This window comes from Penicillium vulpinum (genome assembly GCF_028829585.1).
Source record: "Penicillium vulpinum strain IBT 29486 chromosome Unknown utg000001l_segment0_segment0, whole genome shotgun sequence".
NCBI lineage: Eukaryota > Fungi > Ascomycota > Eurotiomycetes > Eurotiales > Aspergillaceae > Penicillium > Penicillium vulpinum.
In genome coordinates, this window is record NW_026643241.1 from 7,611,290 (window position 1) to 7,632,278 (window position 20,989).

General features: G+C 47.8%; 9 protein-coding genes across 9 annotated transcripts; 5 read left to right on the forward strand and 4 right to left on the reverse strand.

The window, feature by feature from the left end:
* Positions 1 to 362: 362 nt before the first annotated feature.
* N7479_002716 (putative Snf1 kinase complex beta-subunit Gal83) lies at positions 363 to 1,835 on the reverse strand (the record flags this gene model as incomplete). Its single annotated transcript, XM_057250413.1, has 3 exons — positions 363 to 410; positions 464 to 1,043; positions 1,096 to 1,835. 3 exons carry the CDS (start codon positions 1,833 to 1,835, stop codon positions 363 to 365), a joined length of 1,368 nt encoding a protein of 455 aa, XP_057114845.1.
* Positions 1,836 to 2,160: 325 nt separating this feature from the next.
* N7479_002717 (uncharacterized protein) lies at positions 2,161 to 2,681 on the forward strand (the record flags this gene model as incomplete). The annotated part of the gene is made up of 2 exons (XM_057250414.1): positions 2,161 to 2,334; positions 2,418 to 2,681. 2 exons carry the CDS (start codon positions 2,161 to 2,163, stop codon positions 2,679 to 2,681), a joined length of 438 nt encoding a protein of 145 aa, XP_057114846.1.
* Positions 2,682 to 3,068: 387 nt separating this feature from the next.
* N7479_002718 (putative aminotransferase) lies at positions 3,069 to 4,405 on the forward strand (the record flags this gene model as incomplete). Its single annotated transcript, XM_057250415.1, has 3 exons — positions 3,069 to 3,104; positions 3,170 to 3,630; positions 3,688 to 4,405. The coding sequence occupies 3 exons, from the start codon at positions 3,069 to 3,071 to the stop codon at positions 4,403 to 4,405; spliced, it is 1,215 nt and encodes a 404-aa protein (XP_057114847.1).
* Positions 4,406 to 4,411: 6 nt separating this feature from the next.
* N7479_002719 (transcription factor domain-containing protein) lies at positions 4,412 to 5,785 on the reverse strand (the record flags this gene model as incomplete). The annotated part of the gene is made up of 1 exon (XM_057250416.1): positions 4,412 to 5,785. The coding sequence occupies one exon, from the start codon at positions 5,783 to 5,785 to the stop codon at positions 4,412 to 4,414; it is 1,374 nt and encodes a 457-aa protein (XP_057114848.1).
* A 1,778-nt stretch (positions 5,786 to 7,563) lies between these two features.
* Positions 7,564 to 8,503, reverse strand: N7479_002720 (uncharacterized protein; the record flags this gene model as incomplete). Its single annotated transcript, XM_057250417.1, has 2 exons — positions 7,564 to 8,018; positions 8,083 to 8,503. 2 exons carry the CDS (start codon positions 8,501 to 8,503, stop codon positions 7,564 to 7,566), a joined length of 876 nt encoding a protein of 291 aa, XP_057114849.1.
* Positions 8,504 to 9,532: 1,029 nt separating this feature from the next.
* N7479_002721 (type 1 glutamine amidotransferase) lies at positions 9,533 to 10,378 on the forward strand (the record flags this gene model as incomplete). The annotated part of the gene is made up of 1 exon (XM_057250418.1): positions 9,533 to 10,378. One exon carries the CDS (start codon positions 9,533 to 9,535, stop codon positions 10,376 to 10,378), a length of 846 nt encoding a protein of 281 aa, XP_057114850.1.
* Positions 10,379 to 12,013: 1,635 nt separating this feature from the next.
* N7479_002722 (uncharacterized protein) lies at positions 12,014 to 13,360 on the forward strand (the record flags this gene model as incomplete). Its single annotated transcript, XM_057250419.1, has 3 exons — positions 12,014 to 12,063; positions 12,106 to 12,446; positions 12,525 to 13,360. The coding sequence occupies 3 exons, from the start codon at positions 12,014 to 12,016 to the stop codon at positions 13,358 to 13,360; spliced, it is 1,227 nt and encodes a 408-aa protein (XP_057114851.1).
* Positions 13,361 to 13,752: 392 nt separating this feature from the next.
* N7479_002723 (alpha-mannosyltransferase) lies at positions 13,753 to 15,219 on the forward strand (the record flags this gene model as incomplete). Its single annotated transcript, XM_057250420.1, has 1 exon — positions 13,753 to 15,219. One exon carries the CDS (start codon positions 13,753 to 13,755, stop codon positions 15,217 to 15,219), a length of 1,467 nt encoding a protein of 488 aa, XP_057114852.1.
* Positions 15,220 to 18,745: 3,526 nt separating this feature from the next.
* On the reverse strand, positions 18,746 to 20,982 carry N7479_002724 (protein kinase COQ8; the record flags this gene model as incomplete). Its single annotated transcript, XM_057250421.1, has 2 exons — positions 18,746 to 19,848; positions 19,905 to 20,982. 2 exons carry the CDS (start codon positions 20,980 to 20,982, stop codon positions 18,746 to 18,748), a joined length of 2,181 nt encoding a protein of 726 aa, XP_057114853.1.
* Positions 20,983 to 20,989: the final 7 nt, after the last annotated feature.

Consider the following 20,989-nt stretch of genomic DNA (forward strand, 5'->3'; position numbering starts at 1 on the left):
GCTCATGATTAAATCCCAAATCCTCACCCAAACCCCAACACAAAAGTAACGCCAGAGAAAATATGCAATATGTGGTAATCTCACTGAGACGTGTTGTTCAACGCACATTCATGTGTGTCAGTTGCAGTTAATGATTGGGCGATCTAGTAGTTGGATCTAGTTGCCATTATGGACGAGGAACCCAAGAACGTCTGGACAAAGAGGAAGCAGACTGCCAAGGGCCAATGAGTCGAACAAGGCAGGAAGTTGCTTGTAGATCTTTTTATATCCGCAAATCGCACAGACCACAACATGTCCTAGGCAGTATTCGGTAAAAAAATGTATGCATGCAATTGGAAACCGCCTATATGCTTGGGCATAGCTCATTCTGTGATATCGCCAGTTGGTTTGTACAAGATTGTAGTGACATACTGCAGAAAGGAGATTAGTTAATCCACGAAAAAGGTCCAAAGTAGTGACTTACTTTTCTTTTATACCTGGTTGTCACACTTGTAGCCAGGACACCGTTCTTGATACTGCTTGTGGCGAGGTGGTTCAAAACGGTGTGGTTCGGGTAGTTCAAAACACTGCTGTCGTCTTTCATGGGAGTGGTTCCGTTGAGAATTGACTTGCCCAAGAAGAGAGGCAGACTGGGAGGCGTAGCTGTATCTCCAATGACATTGGCGGCCTGGACATAGGCCGGGCTATCTTCTTCCTTATCCAGATCGGCGAGGAATTGAGGAATGGCATCACCGAAATCACCGGACGGTACCTCTTCCTCCCCTTCTTCCTGTTCAAGAGGGTGTCCCTCGTTATCCCCTGGGTGATCCTGCTTAGAGGAATCCGGCACCGTGTGTGGAGTATGAGTTCCTGGCTGAACAGCCGAATCCTTATCATGAGCATCATCTGCACTGATTTCAATGTAATTGACCAGATGATTAGTGAAGTCGACCGCAGTAGGAAGACTATCTGCAGCGCGCATTTCTCCATCGACAATGAATTTCAAGTGATGCGTGCCAGGGCGAAGGTTCAGAGTAGTGGACATAACAGAGGGATTATTTTCGCTACTGAGGGTTAGTCCAGTCCTGGGAATGCCAACCTAGTGATTTAACAGACCTTCTGTGCAGGCGGAACTTCTTCTCCCAGTTAACAAAAGTTCCAGTAACATAGACTTTCGTAGCAGGCGCTGTCCATTCGATAACGACCGGGACGGCCTTGCCGGCGCCACTGATGGTGTATGGTTGGAGCTCATCAAGCAACTCCTCCTCGTCAATGGTTGTATTACCTGAAGCCGCAGTATTTAAGCCCATCTGTTCATCCAAGAGCCGATCTGCGGGGAGCGACTGGATATGCGAGTCCTCAGGGCCGGCGACAGGCGAGCCGGGCGTAGTGTTCGCATCACCAATCGGCAATGGCAAGCGCGGCGGGCGTTGTAGGTGAGCCGATGCGCTATAGTACGAGTTGACGGGCGGGGCCGATGGTGCCACAGGATCGCGGCCCGGGGCATGGCGCGAGGTCGGGACCTGAACCGGGTTGGAGTGGTCGCGAGTTGGGATGTCCTTGATCGGGGAGGGCTCAACTCGACGTGCATCGTGTTGCGGAGTTTTCTCTGTGCTCTTGGGTAAAGATTCAGGGATATTTCGCGATTGTAGGCGCTCCTGCACGGATCCTTGGTATCCTGCCGATTGCCCAGCGGCTGTCTCCTTTGTGGCTGAAGGGTCGGCCACGGGGGCCTTGGGCGCTGAGATCGCATTAAGGGAGGATCGACGGGCGACTTTTCGGTCACTTGTAGAGCCGTGGTGGGCATGGGCCGGCGGCGCGTCGCTCACCGGGCCTTTGGAAGGGTTATTGCCCATCGAAGGCGGGGAAAGATATGATGACTTTAGGCCGAGTTTTTGCTGGGAGTTGGGGAAAGAGGAGCGTCAAATTGAATTAAAATGGCGAGCTGAAGAAAGACACTTCCGATGCCAGCTCAAAGTAATGATTGGCGGTGGGTGATAATCAAAGTCGTTTGATGTACTCACTTTGTCAACTTACAGTCGACGCCGATGACGCCGGAAGCCTAATCCGGTAATATAGGGCTTAGGGTTTGGTAGCTAGACCGCGGCGCGTGTTACTTGGATATCATAACAGAGTTGAGATGCATAGATTGGTTTGTTACGTACTATCTGCATAATAATCATGGGCTGGGCATCGATTCTAACATATCCTCTGTCATTTGTCCTTGCTTTTACAATCCGATTGCTGTCTTATTTGTTGTCAATCCTTCTCTTCCTCGCATCGCCAGTGATCTATATTGGACATGTCGTCTTATACCTGGCTCTGCTTCCGTTGCGTATCCTCGTTATATTAGAGGTAAGTTGTGAGACAGGCATCTATGCTATCTTATCTCTTCATATCGTAGCTCTTTGGTGGTAGCATTCACTAAGCTCTAATAGGCATTCCTCTATTTCATGACAGGGGCCGTGTTAGTCGGAGCCACTATAGGGATGATCCTACATTTTACCGGCAGTACCATATCACAGTTCCTGCAAATTGAAGAGTCAGATGAACCACGGCGGCCTCGTGTGAAACAGGAGCTTCTGGATTCCGAACCCCAGAATCCATCCTTCGACTATCTAGAAGTGCAGATGGAGGATCGCAAGTTCCTGCCCTACTCGACGATCTTGGAGGAAGAAGAGAATAGCCATGAGTCAGGTTGATGTACAGATACCTCTCGGTGAATTCTAGTGCATAATATTATAATAAGATGCAACTGAGCCTGCCATCTGTGGCGGGCGAGACATAAACTTGTCATTAAACCACCAAGAACTCTACTAGGCAATGGAGGCGACCTATCTGATGTTTGCATGACATTATAGCTCATTTGAGATAGAAATGTCTACCAATGCACCGATTGAGCAGTCCGGTGGACCAGGGCCCCATATTGCCTAATTGGGCCACATATGCGACCCAGCCAATCACATCGTCCATATCTAGTCCTAAGGTACGATGTATATAACGTCTTCAAAACCAGTCATTCAAGTTTAAAAATCATTTATCCTGTTCTTATTGCTCAACCTCCTTCTTTGCAATACTAAGTGAAGCCTATGATGGTCCGAATTAACGCATTTGCCGTGGAGCAAGTAACCAACCCTCAAGCCCCATTCCACAACCTATGTACCTACACACAGAAACTAATATCCAAAAGTGGATGGATCTGTATGAAACAAGCGCAAAGCATAACCTCGCCGAAACGTGCTGCGCGTCCATCTCCCTCAACGACCTGTTAGCCCTATCCCCGAAAAAGGATCTGGTAGACTACACGCAGAAGCAAGTCTACGGCGCTATCCGGGGATCTGAGGCTCTGAGGACCAACATCGCGAACCTGTATTCGCAATCTGAATCTACCGAAGCCAGCCCAGTGTCTGCTGATCGAGTCCTTGTCACAAACGGTGCCATCCAGGCTAATTTCCTGGCGCTGTATACTCACGTCGGGCCGGAGGATCATGTTATTTGTCAGTATCCGACATATCAACAATTATACTCTGTCCCCGAGTCTTTTGGGGCGGAGGTCAGTCTGTGGCGGTCGGATGAGGGAAATGGATGGGGGATGGATTTAGGGAAGTTGAGGTGTTTGATTCGGCCGAACACGAGGATGATTATTTTGAAGTATATATGGCTTTTTTTTAACGTATTGACTGGGTGTTTACTGACTGGAGTCTATAGCAACCCCCAGAATCCAACTGGGGCGATTCTTCGTCGTGAAGAATTGCAGGGGATTGTTGATATCGCGCGCGAACATGGTATCCTGATTCATTCTGATGAGGTTTATCGACCCCTGTTTCATTCTCTTGACTGTGGTCAAGAGGTTCCACCGTCTATTCTTGAATTTGAGTATGAGAATGTCATTGCCACGGGTTCCATGTCAAAAGCTTTCAGCTTGGCCGGGATCCGATTGGGTTGGATCGCTTCGCTTAATGCTGAGATTATTGAAGCATGTGCCTCTGCTCGTGACTACACACTCATTTCGGTTAGTCAAATCGATGATAGTGTGGCGACTCATGCGTTGTCTAGTCCATGCGTGGAAACCCTATTGCGACGCAATATTCGCCTGTCTCAGCAGAATCTCGATGCCCTTGAGGCGTTCATTGAAGAGTACAGCTGGGCTATGAAGTGGACAAAGCCAAAGGCTGGAACAACTGCGTTCATAAAATTTGTTGACAGGGAAGGGAGGGCAATTGATGATGTCGTGTTCTGCCGGCGACTCCAGGAAATGACTGGGGTGATGCTTGTTCCTGGAAGTCAATGCTTTGGGGGTGGGGTGGACTTCCGCGGATATGTGAGACTGGGCTATGTCCAGGATAGCCATGTGATATTTGATGGATTGAACGCCTCGAGACAGTTTATGCGCGATGAATATGAAAAGCTGCCGCTGGCTTGCTGAGATCACCTAGAATAGGACCAATTCCAATCCAAGATTCGCAAAATACATGTCCCAGGACAAGGATGTCTCGGATGCCCAGAATTTACTCAAAAACTCTCGTGCTCTTGTGAAATTTCCCATCCCAAGATTTTGCATGTCGCCCATCCGGTTGTGGATAAACTCACGCTCCTTGGTATCATTGGTTTCACAGCCAACACTGAACATGGGCCAAAGGATCAATATATTCGCAGAAGAAAACGGCGGGATGTCTTTCACTGCGGCTATGATTCTCCGGATATCCTCTTTGACCGTCTCATGGTTTCTTTGGAGTGTTTGAACTCGCCGGTGGAGGTGTAATAAAGCAGAATGTATAAAGGCAAGATGCGTACTCTGCAGCTCAATGGAATCTCCACCGGAGACACTGCACTCAACAAGGGAAATAATCTCAGTCTCAAGCCTCCGACCTTCTGCCAAGACGTTCTGTTGCATTCCAGCCCCAGTGTGACATTTTTGTTGTACCAATTGGGACAGGTGTGCAAGTAACGGAGCCAACTTCAGGGAGTATCCACATATATCGTCGACATTACGGTTCAGCAGATCAAAAGATCTATCCAGTAGCCTAGTATCAGAGCTCATCATACCAGTAGTACTCAATCCCGATAATCCCGCGAGAACATCCATTGTTGTGAACCATTTGACCAAACATTGAATGTAAGGATCAGTGATGCGCAGTGTTCCTTGACTATCCAAAAAGACATTCAAAAGACGCATTACCCCATCAAGATGAGTTTTCCATGCCTGCATATTACCATTGCACACATCATTGGTACACAGAGCCATCGCCGTTGTGACAGTCTCAGCGGTCAGTGTTGCACTCGTCTCACTAAGAGCCGAGCGGAGACAGGAAATTGACAAGTTCGTAAACCTCAAGCAGGATACCCTCGACCTTGGTCCTGTATTTTGGACAAGTCGGCTGTGGTGACTGCAGGCAGATGCGAGGAGAGCATAGAGAAGATGCGGTGTCTCGAGGGAGCTTGTAATGATTCTTTGTAGGAAGAGCGCCGGGGCTGCGGGAAACAGCCGCGGCGCGGTTTCGGTGTTAAATATGTGCATGAAAAATTGAGATTCTTTCGACGATAGAAGTGGTGACAGGTTTAGAACAGGCTGGTGAGCGATAGGGATTAGGCTCTGGTTAACGCTCTCATTGCGACGATTCGCTTCACTTGGCCTTGTGTGAGTGACTATATTCTGGTTGATGATATTGATATTATATTTGCACTCTTTAGGAAAGCGGATGCAGCGCGAGCAGACAGGTTTCGTCAGGTCACACTGGAAATTGATATTAGCGATGTTTAGTTGGCTAGTAAGAAGATCTTTACCTTGACTTTTTTGCGTCGACATTCTGTGCAGCCATCTCGCCTTCTTTGGAGAATGGAGCTATCTTTACCAATACAATGGCTTGTCATAGCTAATCGAATTTATGATAAATGTATATTAGTGGGTAATATGGAGAAGAAGTAGAGAATACGAGAAAAATTGGGGTAAGAGAGCAGGTAGTTCCCACAATTTCCCGAGCTAAGTAACCGATCCAGTCGTTGCGGCATTGCTATCACTTGGATTGTTTAAATATTCTTAAATATTATGATCTTCCGATATAAAGGTACATACAAAAATAGTAGCTTATGAAGCCTTGTGTCTTTTTTAGAAAGTCTTTTTTTGGAATGTTAGTGTTAACTATATTGTACGAGGATGAAAATATACATCTAGCCCCAAAATAAAGACAACGATTTACTTCCAATTTCTCAGGACTTAGATTTTGCAACTCTCAATCAATCTAAACCCTCACAGTCACCATGTATCTAAACGTCTCCATAGACCTCTCCTGACCTTTACCTATGTAGGTATGTAGGTATGTAGGTACTTGTATGTCTTGTAACCACGTTAATAGGAGCCACAAAGGCCTTGGCCTGTGATATGTGAATATGACCTCAACACGGAGACCTGGTCTTGCGAATCGATGGATATTGCATAGGGCAACGCCTGTATCTTATATCAAACCTGTCATTATTATTCTCTTGGAATTCCATAGTTTCATTATCAGATATCTGGCACACTATCCTCTATGGTACACATTATTTCTCCACACCAAACTGTCAAAACATCTTCCGAATTTTTCTTTTGTCTGGCGCCGTTACCTTCCCCTAGGCATTATGATACTTCTGTGAGCTGCCGTCCGCTCAGTTCAAATATTTTATTCACATAAGTTGATCAAGACCCCCAGATTTTAATACACACCATATTTCTGACTAACCTAAAGGTGTGGCTGAGCTTCTTAGAAACTGTCCATTCCCAGGATTCAGCAGCTTAGATACCACTGGAATCGACAGCCGCTAAAAGTAGAGACAATCACTGGCAGGTCATATTGAGCTCTGGGCTTGCTGTAGATTTTCCTCACTCTGCAGGCAGCTGCATTCAGTGAGTATTATGCGTCCAAGGTAGAGGGATGTTTGAGGGATCTGGCAGGGCTAATATAATCAATTCTATGAGTCCGCGAGGGACTAACGAGATGATTGTTTTCGCCGCACCCTTGTTTAGCGAGAGATGGCTGGTAGTCTGGCGCATTTGGATCGCCTACCTCTCCCATAGCTTCGGGAGGGCTGCCGATGAGATACTAAAGGCGGCAAACCCCCCGTCCAGATACTATACCCGTGGACGGCGGCTTCAATCATGACTGATCGGGCGATCTCGCTCTCGGATAAATATGCAGATTGGGGTATGAGCCGGAAGAAATTCCGTTTGGGGTAATGCCAAGCAGCAACCTTGCAGATGGAGCCCCCAAATTTCTTTATTAAGCGGAAGTTACGGAACTTTTTATACTCCATATAGACAGTGTGGATCAGACTTGTATCTATAGAGGTTGATACATGATACATCGTTCGTACAACGTTCATATCTCCAAGTGTGGAGAGATTAATTAACTGCATAGACAGGCTTACAATTATTTCCTTCTGACATAACTTTGACTGCATCAATGTCTTGGCAAAAAAATCCCTCTTAAACATACATTACAGTATATGTACTGCGTAGTTCCATCTGTATTATTTCAACATCTTGCAACCATCCAGGATGACCCCACATCGGATGCACAGGGTCAATGACTTCCGGCCGCCAAGTCCCCCTCACTGGCTGACCGGCTGCCACAAGCCTACGTTCTCATGTGCAAAAAGGTCCAGAGTCCTAGGAGCCCGGCCTGTCACCTTCTCCACAGCAGCATCCATACGAGTTTCCGATCCTGTGGATGCCGCAGCTTCCAAATCCGCCAGGAACCGAGCGTAGTAGTCAGGGAGCCCAGCGCTGACGAGGCCTTCGTATCGCTGGTCCACAGAGAGCTTAACATGCTCGATAGGGCGACCCAGCGCTGCGGAGAGTTTCTCGGCAACCTCGTCGTAGGTTAGCAACTCCGGTCCTAGCACGCGGTGGTCGCAGTTATGCGATTGGGAGTCTGTGATAGCCCGGAAGGCGACTGCGGCAATATCAATGGCACCCACGAAGGGAATTTTCCCATCGCCGCAGGCCGTGTAGATTTTGCCCTGATCCCGGATGACACTGCTCACACCCTCCTCGGAGAGATTTTCTACAGGTTGAAGTGAGCTAGCGCTCTAAAAGACCATTTAGAGATTCTGAGCTAGATAACATACCCATAAACCAACTAGGCCGAAGCACACAGTAGTCGACTCCAGTGTCCAAAAAGTGCTGCCATACCATCCCCACGCCCGGCTGCGACGGCTCGGTGGAGCTGCCAGCAACCAGTACAAATCTTTTGACCCCATGTTCCTTACGCGCATAGTCAATAAATTCGTTCATAGGCTTCCAGGGTTCGGCGACCAGCGGTTGCATAAGATAGATGGCCGAGATAGTCCCGCCCCCGGCAAAGCGGTATTGGAAGGGTTCTTTCCAGGTGGATTGGTCCATCCAGTCGAATTTGACAGCTGGCATGCCAGAGGGAGCGGCGGAGGAACTGCGACGAGAGGCTAGCAGGAAGGGAATGTTCTCATTTTGAAGGAAGCGGGCTAGGCGGACTGAGGTCTTGCCAGTGCCGCCGGTAAGAAGGACATGCATCTTTTATGTGATTTTTGTGTGTGTTGGGGACTATGAGAGAGGAAATGAGGAGTGATGTATGTAGGGCTCTGGAGTAGGTTTACCGGCAGTATAATATATGTATTTATATGTACCGGATTTTCCTTGGCGGGTGGGGTTTTCCTATTTGGGTTCTCGCCGTTTTAATAAAGAATCTCAGGCTCAGGCTTTCAGATTATATATCAGCACGAGCTCAAACTAGGATATTACCGAAAGAGAGCGAGTGTATTGTTTCGCGTTTTCACTGCCAATACACTACATATACAATTGACCCTCAATAAATTATACTATATCCCTAGGAGATTCAACCTGTATCCTGAGATACGCCTACGGCAGTCTGTTAGGACCCTGGCGCCGACAAGAGTATTCCGCTTACCTTTTCGGTCGACACCTTAGGGTGTTGGTCTGCTTCCTTGCGTTTCTCATTTCTACCAGTACATGTATTATAGCCTCTAAGATGCCTATAAAGAGTAGCTAGTACGAAAAAATGAACGACTACTGTCTCTACCTGATTTTATGAGGAATAGGAAGACTTGAGAAATAATAAAAGTAAAAATACGACAAAAGACCAGTAGAAAGATGTTTGAAGGGTATTGAGTAAAAGGAAATTCGAGGGAGGAATATAAGTATTGCTAGGCTTCTAATGTGGCTTAGGTGACTGAGATAGTTTGACAAGTTTATGCCAGGCAGTATACTTTGTACCTTGCCCCTGTTGGCGCGGTGGTCCTCTAGAAACTCCCATATACGCCAAGAAAGGCCCGCCCCGCCCCTCCACTTTTCTCGGCATATGACGAGATCCCGCCAAGTCTAATCCGGAACAGACTGATGACGGAGGCCAAGAGTCAAATATCGAAATCGTCGCTACATCATTTTTTTTTTTTTGCAAACTGAGTTACTTGGAATTCGTCCAGGCAACCACGTTGATCTGCTGTACTTTGTCGTATTTAACCCGACATCTCCCTAAAAGACAAATTAGATTTTCTACCAAAACCATACCAACACTCGCACAGCATGGATAAGATCTACAAGCCCACGGAATCGGCGCCCATTGTACGCATAATGGTCTTAGAGACCGACATACCTCACCCAGACACATACTCGGCCCGCGGCTCCTTCGGCCAGATACTCTATACCCACTTCGCCAAAGCCGGACGCGCCCACCATCCACCTCTAGCCGTAGAGACAGATCAAGTCTTCGTGGTGACCGAAAAAGGTGGCCGAATGCCAACTGTGGATGATTTCGACCGCTTCGACGGCCTCCTTATCACGGGGAGCATCTACGATGCCCACGCGAATAACGAATGGATCTTACAGCTACTAGACCTCCTGAAAACCCTCTGGATCAACCGCCCCGACTTCCGCTTTGTGGGCGTCTGCTTCGGCCACCAGCTCCTTGCCCGCCTTCTCGGCGGTTCTGTTGCGCCTGCGCCCTCGCAGGATTGGGAACTCGGTCACTGTCGCATCACGCTTACGCCCGTTGGACAGCGTCTCTTCCGTACGCGCGACGACCACATTCATCTCCATCAGATGCATCAGGACCAGGTCGTCGCGCCGCCTACTTCCGCGTCCGCGGGAACAGACATGCTCGCCCCGAATACGGAGGTTGCTTGCTGGGGCCGTAGTGAGCATACACCGGTTCAGGGCTTGTATATCCCGAACCGGCTATTCACTACGCAGGCGCATTTGGCCTTCGACGAGGATATGGTCAAGCGACAGATCCAGATCAGGGTTGATCGCGGCGGGATACAAGACCTCGAACATGCAGACCGGGCGGCTGAGACGGCGCATCTAGAGCATGACGGTGTTGAAGTTGCTAAGGCTGTACTGCGATTGTTTGCATATGACAATGACGAATGAGCGAGCACTCTGATCCCACTCTGTGAGCGAATCAAGCCGTTTATATGATGATCAATGAGTGGATCAGATTGCCCATGTGATAACTAGTCAGGTGCTGCTTGGTCAGCTTGTTAATGATCTCGGGGCAGGCCTCGACTGTTCAGAGGCGTGCCTCAATTTTACTCCGAAATCCAAAAGCAGCAAGAGGGGAGCACTAAAATGGGAGGGGAAAGGTCCCGAGTGCCCCGCATTATCCTGTGCATGTAAATAAAGTACATAACTATGTATGCATTATGTTTTAAACAATACTGTCTAATGGCTGTCAGGGTTAAGACATGCCTAAATCCGACTTGAGATTATCCATGAGACTAACTACATGTATCCATGGAAGTATATAGGACTGTGGGACCTAAGCCTGTTGATTGCTGGGATCTCAAACCCCGAGTCTGGATCGGCATACTGTGGTTTTCTATCTGGACTAAGATTGCGTGGTTTAGTATCTACTCCAATCAGTGCCTTTTTATATTAGCTAAAGTGTTTTGAGGACTCCAGGGCTGGGCCCTGTTGATTGAACACCTGGCAGGCTTGCGCTTTGGGGGATTTCCTACCAAGAACAAGAACCATCATAGCTGAGTACTTCCCATTGCCCCTTCTCAATTTGAATATTGTATCCCAGTATCATTATCTTTTCAGTAGGCAACGGGTTAGGCGTTGAAGTGAATCCCGGTCATCCCGAAGCATCAATAGAACAGGACGTCGAATTGCGGTTCAGTTCGTAAATCGAAAGTAATTTATGGATAACATGGCATCAAAACAGCAAGAAATTGCATGATCTAATATCCTCATATTATGATTGCTATGTGGTCAATTGGCCCTAACTGGGGAACCGGACACCTCTTGTCTTCTGGAAGCTCTCAAGCAGCTTTTACGTCAACATTATATACAGCAATCTCGCCTTGCTTGAGAAACGGAGCCATCTTTGCCACGCCGATAACCCAGCATAATCAAATTCATGATGAATGTAGATGTTGTGGAGAAGAGAAGTATACAATATAGAGAAGAAGAAGCCGGGGAAGAGTAGTTCCCGCAATTTCCTCAAGTACCTGATCCAGTCATATTGCGGCATTTTGAATTGTTTAAATATTCTTAAATCTTACGATCTTCCGATATGAAGAATAGTCACTTATACGGCCCTGACATGTGTTTTTTTTTTTGGTACTTTTTGGCACCTTTTTGAGATGTTTTTTTTGGACGCTCTTGAGATGTCTTCTCAGATACCTTTTTTAATATGCCGTTCTGAGTACAGTTTTTTTCAATGTCACCATTATAACCAGAAGGGTGAAAATAGATGGCTCTTGGCTACATTAATAAAAACTGAAAAGGTCATGGGCTGTGATATATATGTGTCAGTTTACCATGTACATATGTACAGAAATGTAACAGCCTGGTGAGCCCACCTATACCCCCTGCTAGAGGTCGCCCTACTTTTAAAATAGATTGGGTCTCACTGCATAGTCAGAAGCACACGCCAAGTACTTCTTGGCTACAGGACTGCTGTCTGGTCTTCTACTTAAACATCATCATAGCATTACATCCTGATCTTATTTTTCAAGGAAGATCTTCAAATTATCTTTCCCAGTTTCTTATTTTTCAGCCATGTCATCCGACTCGAAGACACGGTCCAAGTATATCTACAAAATACTACGGTGTATTCAACACCTCCCTAACTCTTGCTAACATTCAAACAGGTCAATCTTCGCACAGCCGCCAGTCAAGATCATTGTGGGCAGCGACGAGCGTGTTTACTACGTCCACCGTGGAACGATTGAGGTCCACCCCGCATTCGATGCCCAACTAAAGGCGTCGACTAACAAATACGAGGAGACGATTGATTGGTCCGGTTTTGACGAGCAGACCATTGATTGCGTATTGAGCTTCCTTTATACTGGAGGCTATCGGGCACATCAAGCGATCTCTGTGGCAGTTCAGGAAAATGCGGCAGATGCGGGGCAAGAGGCCCAAACGCAAGACAGAGAAGAAGAACAAGAAGTAGTAGTAGATGAGGCAGTGGAGGCGGATGAAGAAGACGGTAATAAAATCACCTCTTACATTATCCCATCTCATTATCAAAATGAATGAGACACTGATACCAAATCAACCAATACAGAACCAGCAACACCAGGCGCAAGGTCACCATCGCATGCTTCATGGCCACTGTCCCCACCTTCAAGATCCCCTCCACCACCTCAAAGTCCACAGTCACAGACTTCATGGCCACATGAACCATATCCAATGTTTCCTGCACCTGCAAGGCCAGCGCCACTAGTTGCAGATGTGTCCATAGCCCCAGACTCGCCACTTTCCCAGGCCCTATCAGATTTTGACATAAATGACAGACCCCTGACGCCTTTGGAATTCTGCGATGGGGTCACTCTGACCACGGAGGGACAAAAGATCCCCGGCCACGAAAGACAAGACGAAGATGAAGATGAAGAGCCGGAACAAGAAGCCGAAGGAAACAACTCTGCCGAGATTTATCTCCATTCCAAGGTCTATTCCTTCGCACATCAACTTAATTTTGCGAAATTGGAGCAGTTTTCTCTGAACCGGCTGGCTCAGCTTCTCGTCACCCTGGAGCAAACAGACAAGGACCTATTCCCATATTTGGTGGATGCAATCCGACTGATCTATAAAACAACCAGTCCTATTGATGATGCGAGAAACTTGTTATCTCAGTTTGTCGCATTACGATATACCACGTTGGTTGGTGAGAATCTAGACGAACTTATCACAGAGGGGGGAGAGTTTGTGGTAGATTTGTCGCATAAGCTTGCTCGCAAGCTGATGACTATGTCAGCGGCATTTAAGAGGATTGAATATCTTATTCAGAAGAATGAGGAGTTGAAAGCAGAAAGTGCAGAGAAAGATACAGAGCTGAAGGCTCTGAGAGAGGAGGCTAGGCCACATGCACATGGGTTTCCGGCTTTCACATATCAGATTTGAATTTGACATATAAACCAATACCTAGGTACAGTACACAACCACCGTTAATGAATTATTGATCGAGCTTTTGTTTATTTTCTCAGATCTCTAGTTGTAGGCAATTCATGTGTAATACATCGATAGACAGCTGTATATATTTAGTATAGAGGCTTATGGTTGTCGAGACAAAAGGGCCTGTGCAACCAAGGGATGATAGCTAATTTCCCCATCTTACATACTAGAAATATCCTTCATTGACTTTGACTTTGACTATATATGACTTGCAATAGCTCAACGGTTCACAGTACGGGTACCTGACTATCGACGTCATTACCGCGATCGTCGATGTTAGCGTCTGACCAAGCTTCTGTGGGGGGTAAACAGTACATAGATCTCTCCTGCCAAATTCCACGATGATCCCGCTAATCCCGCGATCCTTTCTGCGCGTACGAACGCTTTTAGCAGCCTTGATACTTGCTATTTTCCTCACTTGGGCAATCTTGAGACAGTCCAAAGCCTACATCCCAAATCCCAGCGATCCTTCGTCTCCGCAGGCCATCTCCACAGACCTGACACCCTCACATCAAAAATTCTGGCGGGAATTCCACGCCCTGTTAGAGAAATATGCGCCGGACACAGAGCCTATCATTGAATATGAGAAGGCATCGACAGAAGGGTTCAACGCTCACAATGCACCACCGCGTCCAGATACTCTCTATGTTCCGGAGGAAGACATCACATCCATGAAAGAAGCGCATACTGGGTTCGTCAATGCAATCACCGACTCCTCGCCCAAGCTTCCCTACATCCCCGGCACAAAAGGCATAGTCTCAACAGCGGGGGGATTCTACCTCCCAGTGCTAGTGATATCCCTCCGCATGCTCCGCCGAACTGGCTCCACGCTCCCGATGGAGGTCTTCCTCTCTGACGAAGACGAGTACGAAAAATACATATGCGATGAAGTCCTACCATCACTAAACGCGCGGTGCATAGTTCTCTCCCGCATCCTCATCGCCGCCCCAGCCCGAATTCAGAAATACCAGTTCAAGCCCTTCGCAATGCTCTTCTCGTCTTTCGAAGAAATCCTCTTCCTAGACGCAGACGCCTTCCCCCTCGAGAAACCGGAGCATCTCTTCACTGCAGAGCCCTTCCTTTCAAAAGGCATGGTCACCTGGCCCGATTTCTGGGCCTCCTCTGTCTCCCAGGTCTTCTATGACATCGCAAACTACCCACCCCCACCAATGGACCTGCGCCAATCAACAGAATCAGGCGAAGTCCTTCTCTCAAAAAGATCACATCTCAACTCTCTCCTCCTAACCACCTACTACAATTATCACGGCCCCTCACACTATTACCCGCTCCTCTCACAAGGCGCCGCCGGCGAAGGCGATAAGGAGACTTTCGTCGCAGCCGCAACCGCCATGCGCGAATCATTCTACCAAGTCAGCGAGTCTATCTGTGCTCTCGGCCACCAAACTACCAACGGCGGTATAGCCGGCTCCGCAATGGCGCAGTTCGATCCCGTACAGGACTTCGCCCTGACTAGTCGCGAGGTATGGCGCATCAAAGGCGATGACGCCCCGGCTCCAGATGTTTTCTTCATCCACGCCAACTTTCCCAAGTTCAACCCCGCCACCATATTCGAGCCCCACGAGGTTAATCCCACGTTTACAGATGAGGGCACCTATACACGGGCCTGGACACTGCCGGTGAATGTTGTACAGGGGCTCAATAGCAGGATTGATGTCGAGAAGGGATTTTGGCAGGAAATTCTTTGGACGGCTTGTGAGCTTGAGGATAAGTTTCAGAGTTGGACTGCGTATGAGGGGATTTGTGATAGTGTGAGGGATTATTGGCACACTGTCTTTCGGGAGGATTGATTGTACGTTTGAGTTGCTGGTCGACTATACTGCATGACAAATTGAAATATTGCCCCATACTGGTATTATTGGTCTCTATATGTGTCTTCTCCGGAACGAATAACCAGTATTCTTCCTCTTGGTTGCTGGGTTCGTTTGCATTGTGTCTTGTGCATGGCAGTGGAGGAACAAACATGGAATAATGCACTCGTATCTTGCATTCCGGTTCACATATCCCCTCGCCAGAGTGGTGGGCTTGGTCCGTCACAGCAATAATTTCTATACGGAAGGCCCTCCTGTCGAAAAGCTAGTCCAAAAAGACTGCCTAATAGAGTACTAAAGAGGAGAGTACCAAATTACGAGAAATCTATCTAATCTCTCCGACGTTGCGTCCTACCACCCCATCTTGATGAATCCAGACGGCAATGAGTTTGGTTCCCAAGATCCAATAGGCTGGTCATCAAATTCGATCTCATAGATGTATACCAAGGCCGAAGTCATCCTGGTTTATTTGCCTCCGTACTTGTCGAAATTCAATTAAAAAGAGTCTTTTTGTTTCTTTCTCTTTCTTCTTATCCGAGACAGTGGAAGCTATTGACATCATGTATCTATAGATACGACGAGAGTAGTTTCTACTATGGTCTGTATAGACTTTAAAATGCAAGATGTAATGTAAGTTGAGACGGCTATTCAATTCTCATTCGCATCTTTTAGTTGAATTATTTATCTTGGTCCTTCTCATCGGGTCCAAGAATTAGCCCGATATGGCCTCGACAAGATGCTAATAGCGTTGATATTTATGCGTTAGGTTTGGATATATAAAACTTCCGGCAAAGTAGTATTGGTATAGCTCATCACTGCTATATGTATACAGATATTACGAAAGGCTGTCTGAATTATGACTGCTGCTAGCTGCAATATACCCCAGCCTTGGAGAACACCGTCTTGTAGCCGTTTGCTGAGATACCGTGTAGCCTGTGAATTTGGCCTTGGATCTTACACACGGTGCATCCCTTCGCTCCTTCCAGCCCTAAGTATGGATTGAAGGTGTCTATGCGTATAGTCTGCGGATTGCACTTCCAAGGGTTTCGTAGGGAATGCGATAAAATTCGGCAAGGGCGACAAGCTGACTCGACCTGAAGGGAAAGAATGGAAAGAACAGACATATATATATACACACATATGTACACAGTACCTTGACTAGGTGCTACCTTGAGGAAAGAGCGATGAAGCCTACATCTACCTAATTTTAGTTTCACCTATTGCCAATCTATTGCCCTTTGATTTCCAACGGCTGCTACTATGGACAGGGTCTCTGGATTCTGTGCTGGGGAATACAGAGGGAATAATATATAACACGGATAAATGAGAAGCAAATTGGATCATGGCGTTCAATATTGGCCTGCATCTCCAGGCTAGTCCAAGCCTAACTGGTTGTTTGTCGGGAAATCTTGGAATGTTCTTCTCAGTTCTTTCGCTTTTGCTTTAAATTTGCCTTCACACCTTCACACCTTCGCTTCATCTTTATCTTCATCTTCATCCAAAGAGTACACTTCTTCCACGAAGGCCTTAGTAGCATGTTATATATGGAGAAGCCTTTGGCACTATGCAAGAATAGTCAGTTGCGTTTACGGCTTTTCTTGTCTTTTCTCTTACCCATTTCTCATTATGGTGCTAGGTATTTTGAATACTATGAATCTATCAGTGTTCACCCGCCAGCCACTAACTCATATTAGTATACATACACAGAGCCATTCCAGCCAAGCGATCGGCCGCATCGAGAAAAAGAACCGCGAATCGACGATATGTGAGGGTTAGAGCTCAGTTCTAGCCTTCCAATATCATATCCCCCAGGGCTATGTGACTTGCCCTCAAGACTAGGGTACATTGCAGTCATGGAAAAAGGAGTGCTTGTAATTATGGAGAAGATCCTTATTGTGCGGTGCGAGAGAGGCGGACTAGAGACGGAGATATTTACTGTGATATAGGCCAGAGAAACTTGCTTTATGACTTGCAAGCAAAGAAGAAGCCTCCTCTATATCCCGAAAAACAGGCTTCGGGCCAGCTGATTTTCGCTTGATCGAGGTCTTGAATTCCTTGTTTTATCACTTAGGCAAAGGGAAATATGATTACTCTGAGGATATCAGTTCCATGCGCTGACGAACAAAACAGAGCTTCAGACTTCACCAGCCACTGCGACAAAATAGCACCGGCTGACGTCCAACTGTCTGACCCGCTAGTCTTTCTGAGAATATGCAAAAGATATGCTTAGGGGGAAAATGAACTACCAACAGCCTAACAATTTCAACACCAGCGGCGAAATATACCCAGATCGATGGCCGATAGGAGGAGACATCGTGGTATGGGCCTTTGGATTGCCATTCCTCGCCGTCTTTAGCCCTTATTCCGCTCTGACTGGTGCAGAACTCTGATACTACCTGTGGTCACTGGACAAGAAGCACAAGCACAACAGCCTCACGAGCCACACTATTCACCTTCGGTGAAGTGGTCTTCCCATTGGTGTACCTCGGAGCGAGGACACTGCAAATGGACTGGGATATTCATGACTGGAAGGCGTACAAACAACAGCCGACGATAGGCAGATTTTCAACTGATCTGGTGGTGACATACGGGGAAAGATTCCCTGATCCTGATTACGATTCCCCGCATTGTGGGCTTCTACCTACACAACGGCGTTGAAATGAAACCCCTTTCCTTCCCGAAATTATTACATCCTAATACCTTATCAATATAACTTGAACTGTATTCCTTAATGCTACTATAGAGGAAGTGTGGTAGTTTACGGTGGATATAATAGATAGTGGTGACTAGGATAAAGATATAGACTCATCAGAGTAGCTAGAGGGACGTTTTCAAGACACTAGATAGGTTAGGTATAATAAACCGGCCTATATATACAAGAAGCAATAGGAAGAGGATATATTTACTGAAAATTTAAGATAATAAATATAGACCAAGCGTAGTAGTACATATTCATAGAATAGAGCTATTCGTACTCCGCAAACGTATCTGTAAAGAACGTAAGTCGCTTTCGGCTTCTCTGTACCTTAATTATATATATCCTACTCCTCGTACTCCCTTTAGAAGCATGATTGGGTCATCCAATGACTTCCTCCAGGTAATAATACGAGCTTCTTGATCTTCTCTCTTCGCCAGTTGACGATGCATGCAGCCGTATTCAATACAAATAGGGCGCTAGGTAATATGCAAGGTAATATGCGAGGTAATGCGCTATCTAATATGAGCGCAACAGCTGCATCTGCTATCCTAATAAGCTACATATGCCGCATGTTATAAGATACAAGAATAGACTATAGAGCGATATTAAACCCCACCTCGTGTTCAACCATGTGGATACTTGGGCCCAGGAATCCGGTAAACTCCCGGGAGGCGCTCTTGGCACAACTTAGGGCCTGTTTACTTAACCAGCCTGATATGTAGGAGCCAAAAATTCCAAACATCGCTTCCTTGATATATAGTATACAGTATACAGAGCTTATAGTACATAGCCACATCCAAAATTCATCTACTCCACCTTCAACCCATTCCGCTTCGCCGTCTCAACAGCCTCAATAAACAAAGCTTTACAAGGCACCGAGCTACCAAGTCTCGCACAAAGCAAGAAAGCTCCACTCAACTTTCGATGCAGCGAGTACGTCTCCTCAGGCGGTGGCGCCAGTCTCTCCCGAATCATAACCGGAATAAACTCGCGCACGCGGTCCGTGATCGTCTGATTACTGAAGTCATACAGATCCGGCGAGGAAAGCATGAACGGCTCTGCTATCGTTGTGATCGAGCTCACGTGCGCGTCGACCATCGCCTGCGATTCCATTCCTGTCAGGTATCCTAGCTCGATGGAGAGTTCATGGCAGGTTTTGCGGTCATTGCGGGAGGCGGCGATTAGCGTGCGCACGTAAGTCGTTATGAACTCTTCGGGGTAGGCGCGGGAGGCGCCGAAGTCGAGGAGTTCGAGTTTGTTCGTTGCGGCATTGTAGAGGAAGTTTGTCCAATTCGGGTCGGTCTGCATGTAGTGGAATTCGGCGATCTCGCGGAGGCAGAGGCGCATTATTTGGGTGCCGATCCAGTCACGTTGTGTTTGGGTGAAGTCCGCTACTTTGGTTACGGCTACGCCGTCTAGCATTTCCATTGTTAGGACTTGTTTGCCTGAGGCGTGGGCAATTATCTCTGGAACGATGAAGACCGGGTCGTTGGCTAGGAGCTCGCGGAAGCGGTTGGCGCCTTCGGCTTCGCGGATATAGTCGCATTCCCAGGCTAGTTCGGTGCGCGCGTTCGCAATTGTTTTGTCGAGGAACAGGCCCTTGGGGAGGAGGCGGGAGGCTGTTAGGAGAATGGAGAGGTTGTTTAGGTCGCTGTCGATTGAGTCGGCAACGCCTGGGTATTGAACTTTTACGGCGACGGGTTGACCGGTGCTTTTGAGGACGGCTGAGTGCACTTGGCCGATTGAGGCTGCTGCCATAGGGACCTCGTTGAAGGTGGTGAACAGGTCGCGCCAGTTGGGTCCGAGGTTGTCGGTAAGCACTTTGTCACGCTGCCAGGCGGGCATATAGTCTGCGCGATCTTGTACACGTTGGAGGACTTGCTGGATTTGTTCGGGGAGCATGTTGGAGTCTAGAGAAATTAGCATGATAATTAGAGGTGCCAGTGGGCTAGAAAGTGCAACGCACCTTGAATGCTCAGCATCTGTCCCAGCTTGAGAGCTGCGCCGCGCATTTTTGACAACTTGGCTACCATTCGTTCCATGTTACCAGCACTGAACATAATCGAGCCATTATCCTGGCTGCCAGTGGCCCGCCGTAAACCCTCCCCAACAGCACCAAATGCCATTGAGGTCGCTAGACCACCGTACTGCCACAGTCTGCCTAAGCGAGAGGATGGTACGCGCGACTCTAGCATCTGGTATGCTTGTTTCTCCTTGACCTCGTCGACGGTGTGCACACTGGGCACTACTTCTTCAGCGACGCTGGCCGCAAGTTCCTCCATCTCTTGAGCTTCGGATTTCGGAGCCACCGGGGAAATGGGCTTAGCAACATTCACGTCTGGTTGCTGAGGCTTCACGTCCGGCTGCTGAGGCTTTGCGGCCAGCTTCCAGTCCCTCTTCGGCGGCGGCTTTCCGGAGATCATGCGCGACACTCTCGGGCTGTGGAAAAGACCTTGGATCATCTCCTCGGACATCTCCTGCTCGACGGGAGCAGGCTTACCCGACCCAACAGACGAGTTGAAGACGTCCGCATTCAATCCATCACTACTAACTTGAGCATCACTTGTGGCCTTAGGTATCTTCACTCTCGGCAGGCCCGAGAGATCCAGCTCCGACCGAAGCGATGGCTCATAGAAGACATCCTGTTGCTTGTTCACATCCAGAGCATTCGGTTTCTCATTGCCAGTGTATGTTGCGGCCGAAGCCGGGATCTGCGATTCGGCCTGACGTTGCAGTTTGCGGGCGAGGTCGGGAGGCGGAGTAGTTGCAGTGCTAGGCGTCTTATCCGCCGATGTGGACTTGTCGGGGAAGTCTGCCGGGCTCGGCGAAGATGGTGGCGAGGGTTCATCAAATCGGCGTGCCAATGCAGCGGCAGCTTGAGCGGTCAGGATTAGACCCTCTGTTTGGGCCTTGATCCCCTTTGTCAGGGAAGATGTGCGCGTGTAAACATCTAGTTGTTGTTGCCGAATGGCCAGGTGTTTGGCTGCGACCGTTTTGGACACATTGAGGAATTGAAGGGCGTCGAGCAGACGCTTGCCTGACATGGTTGTG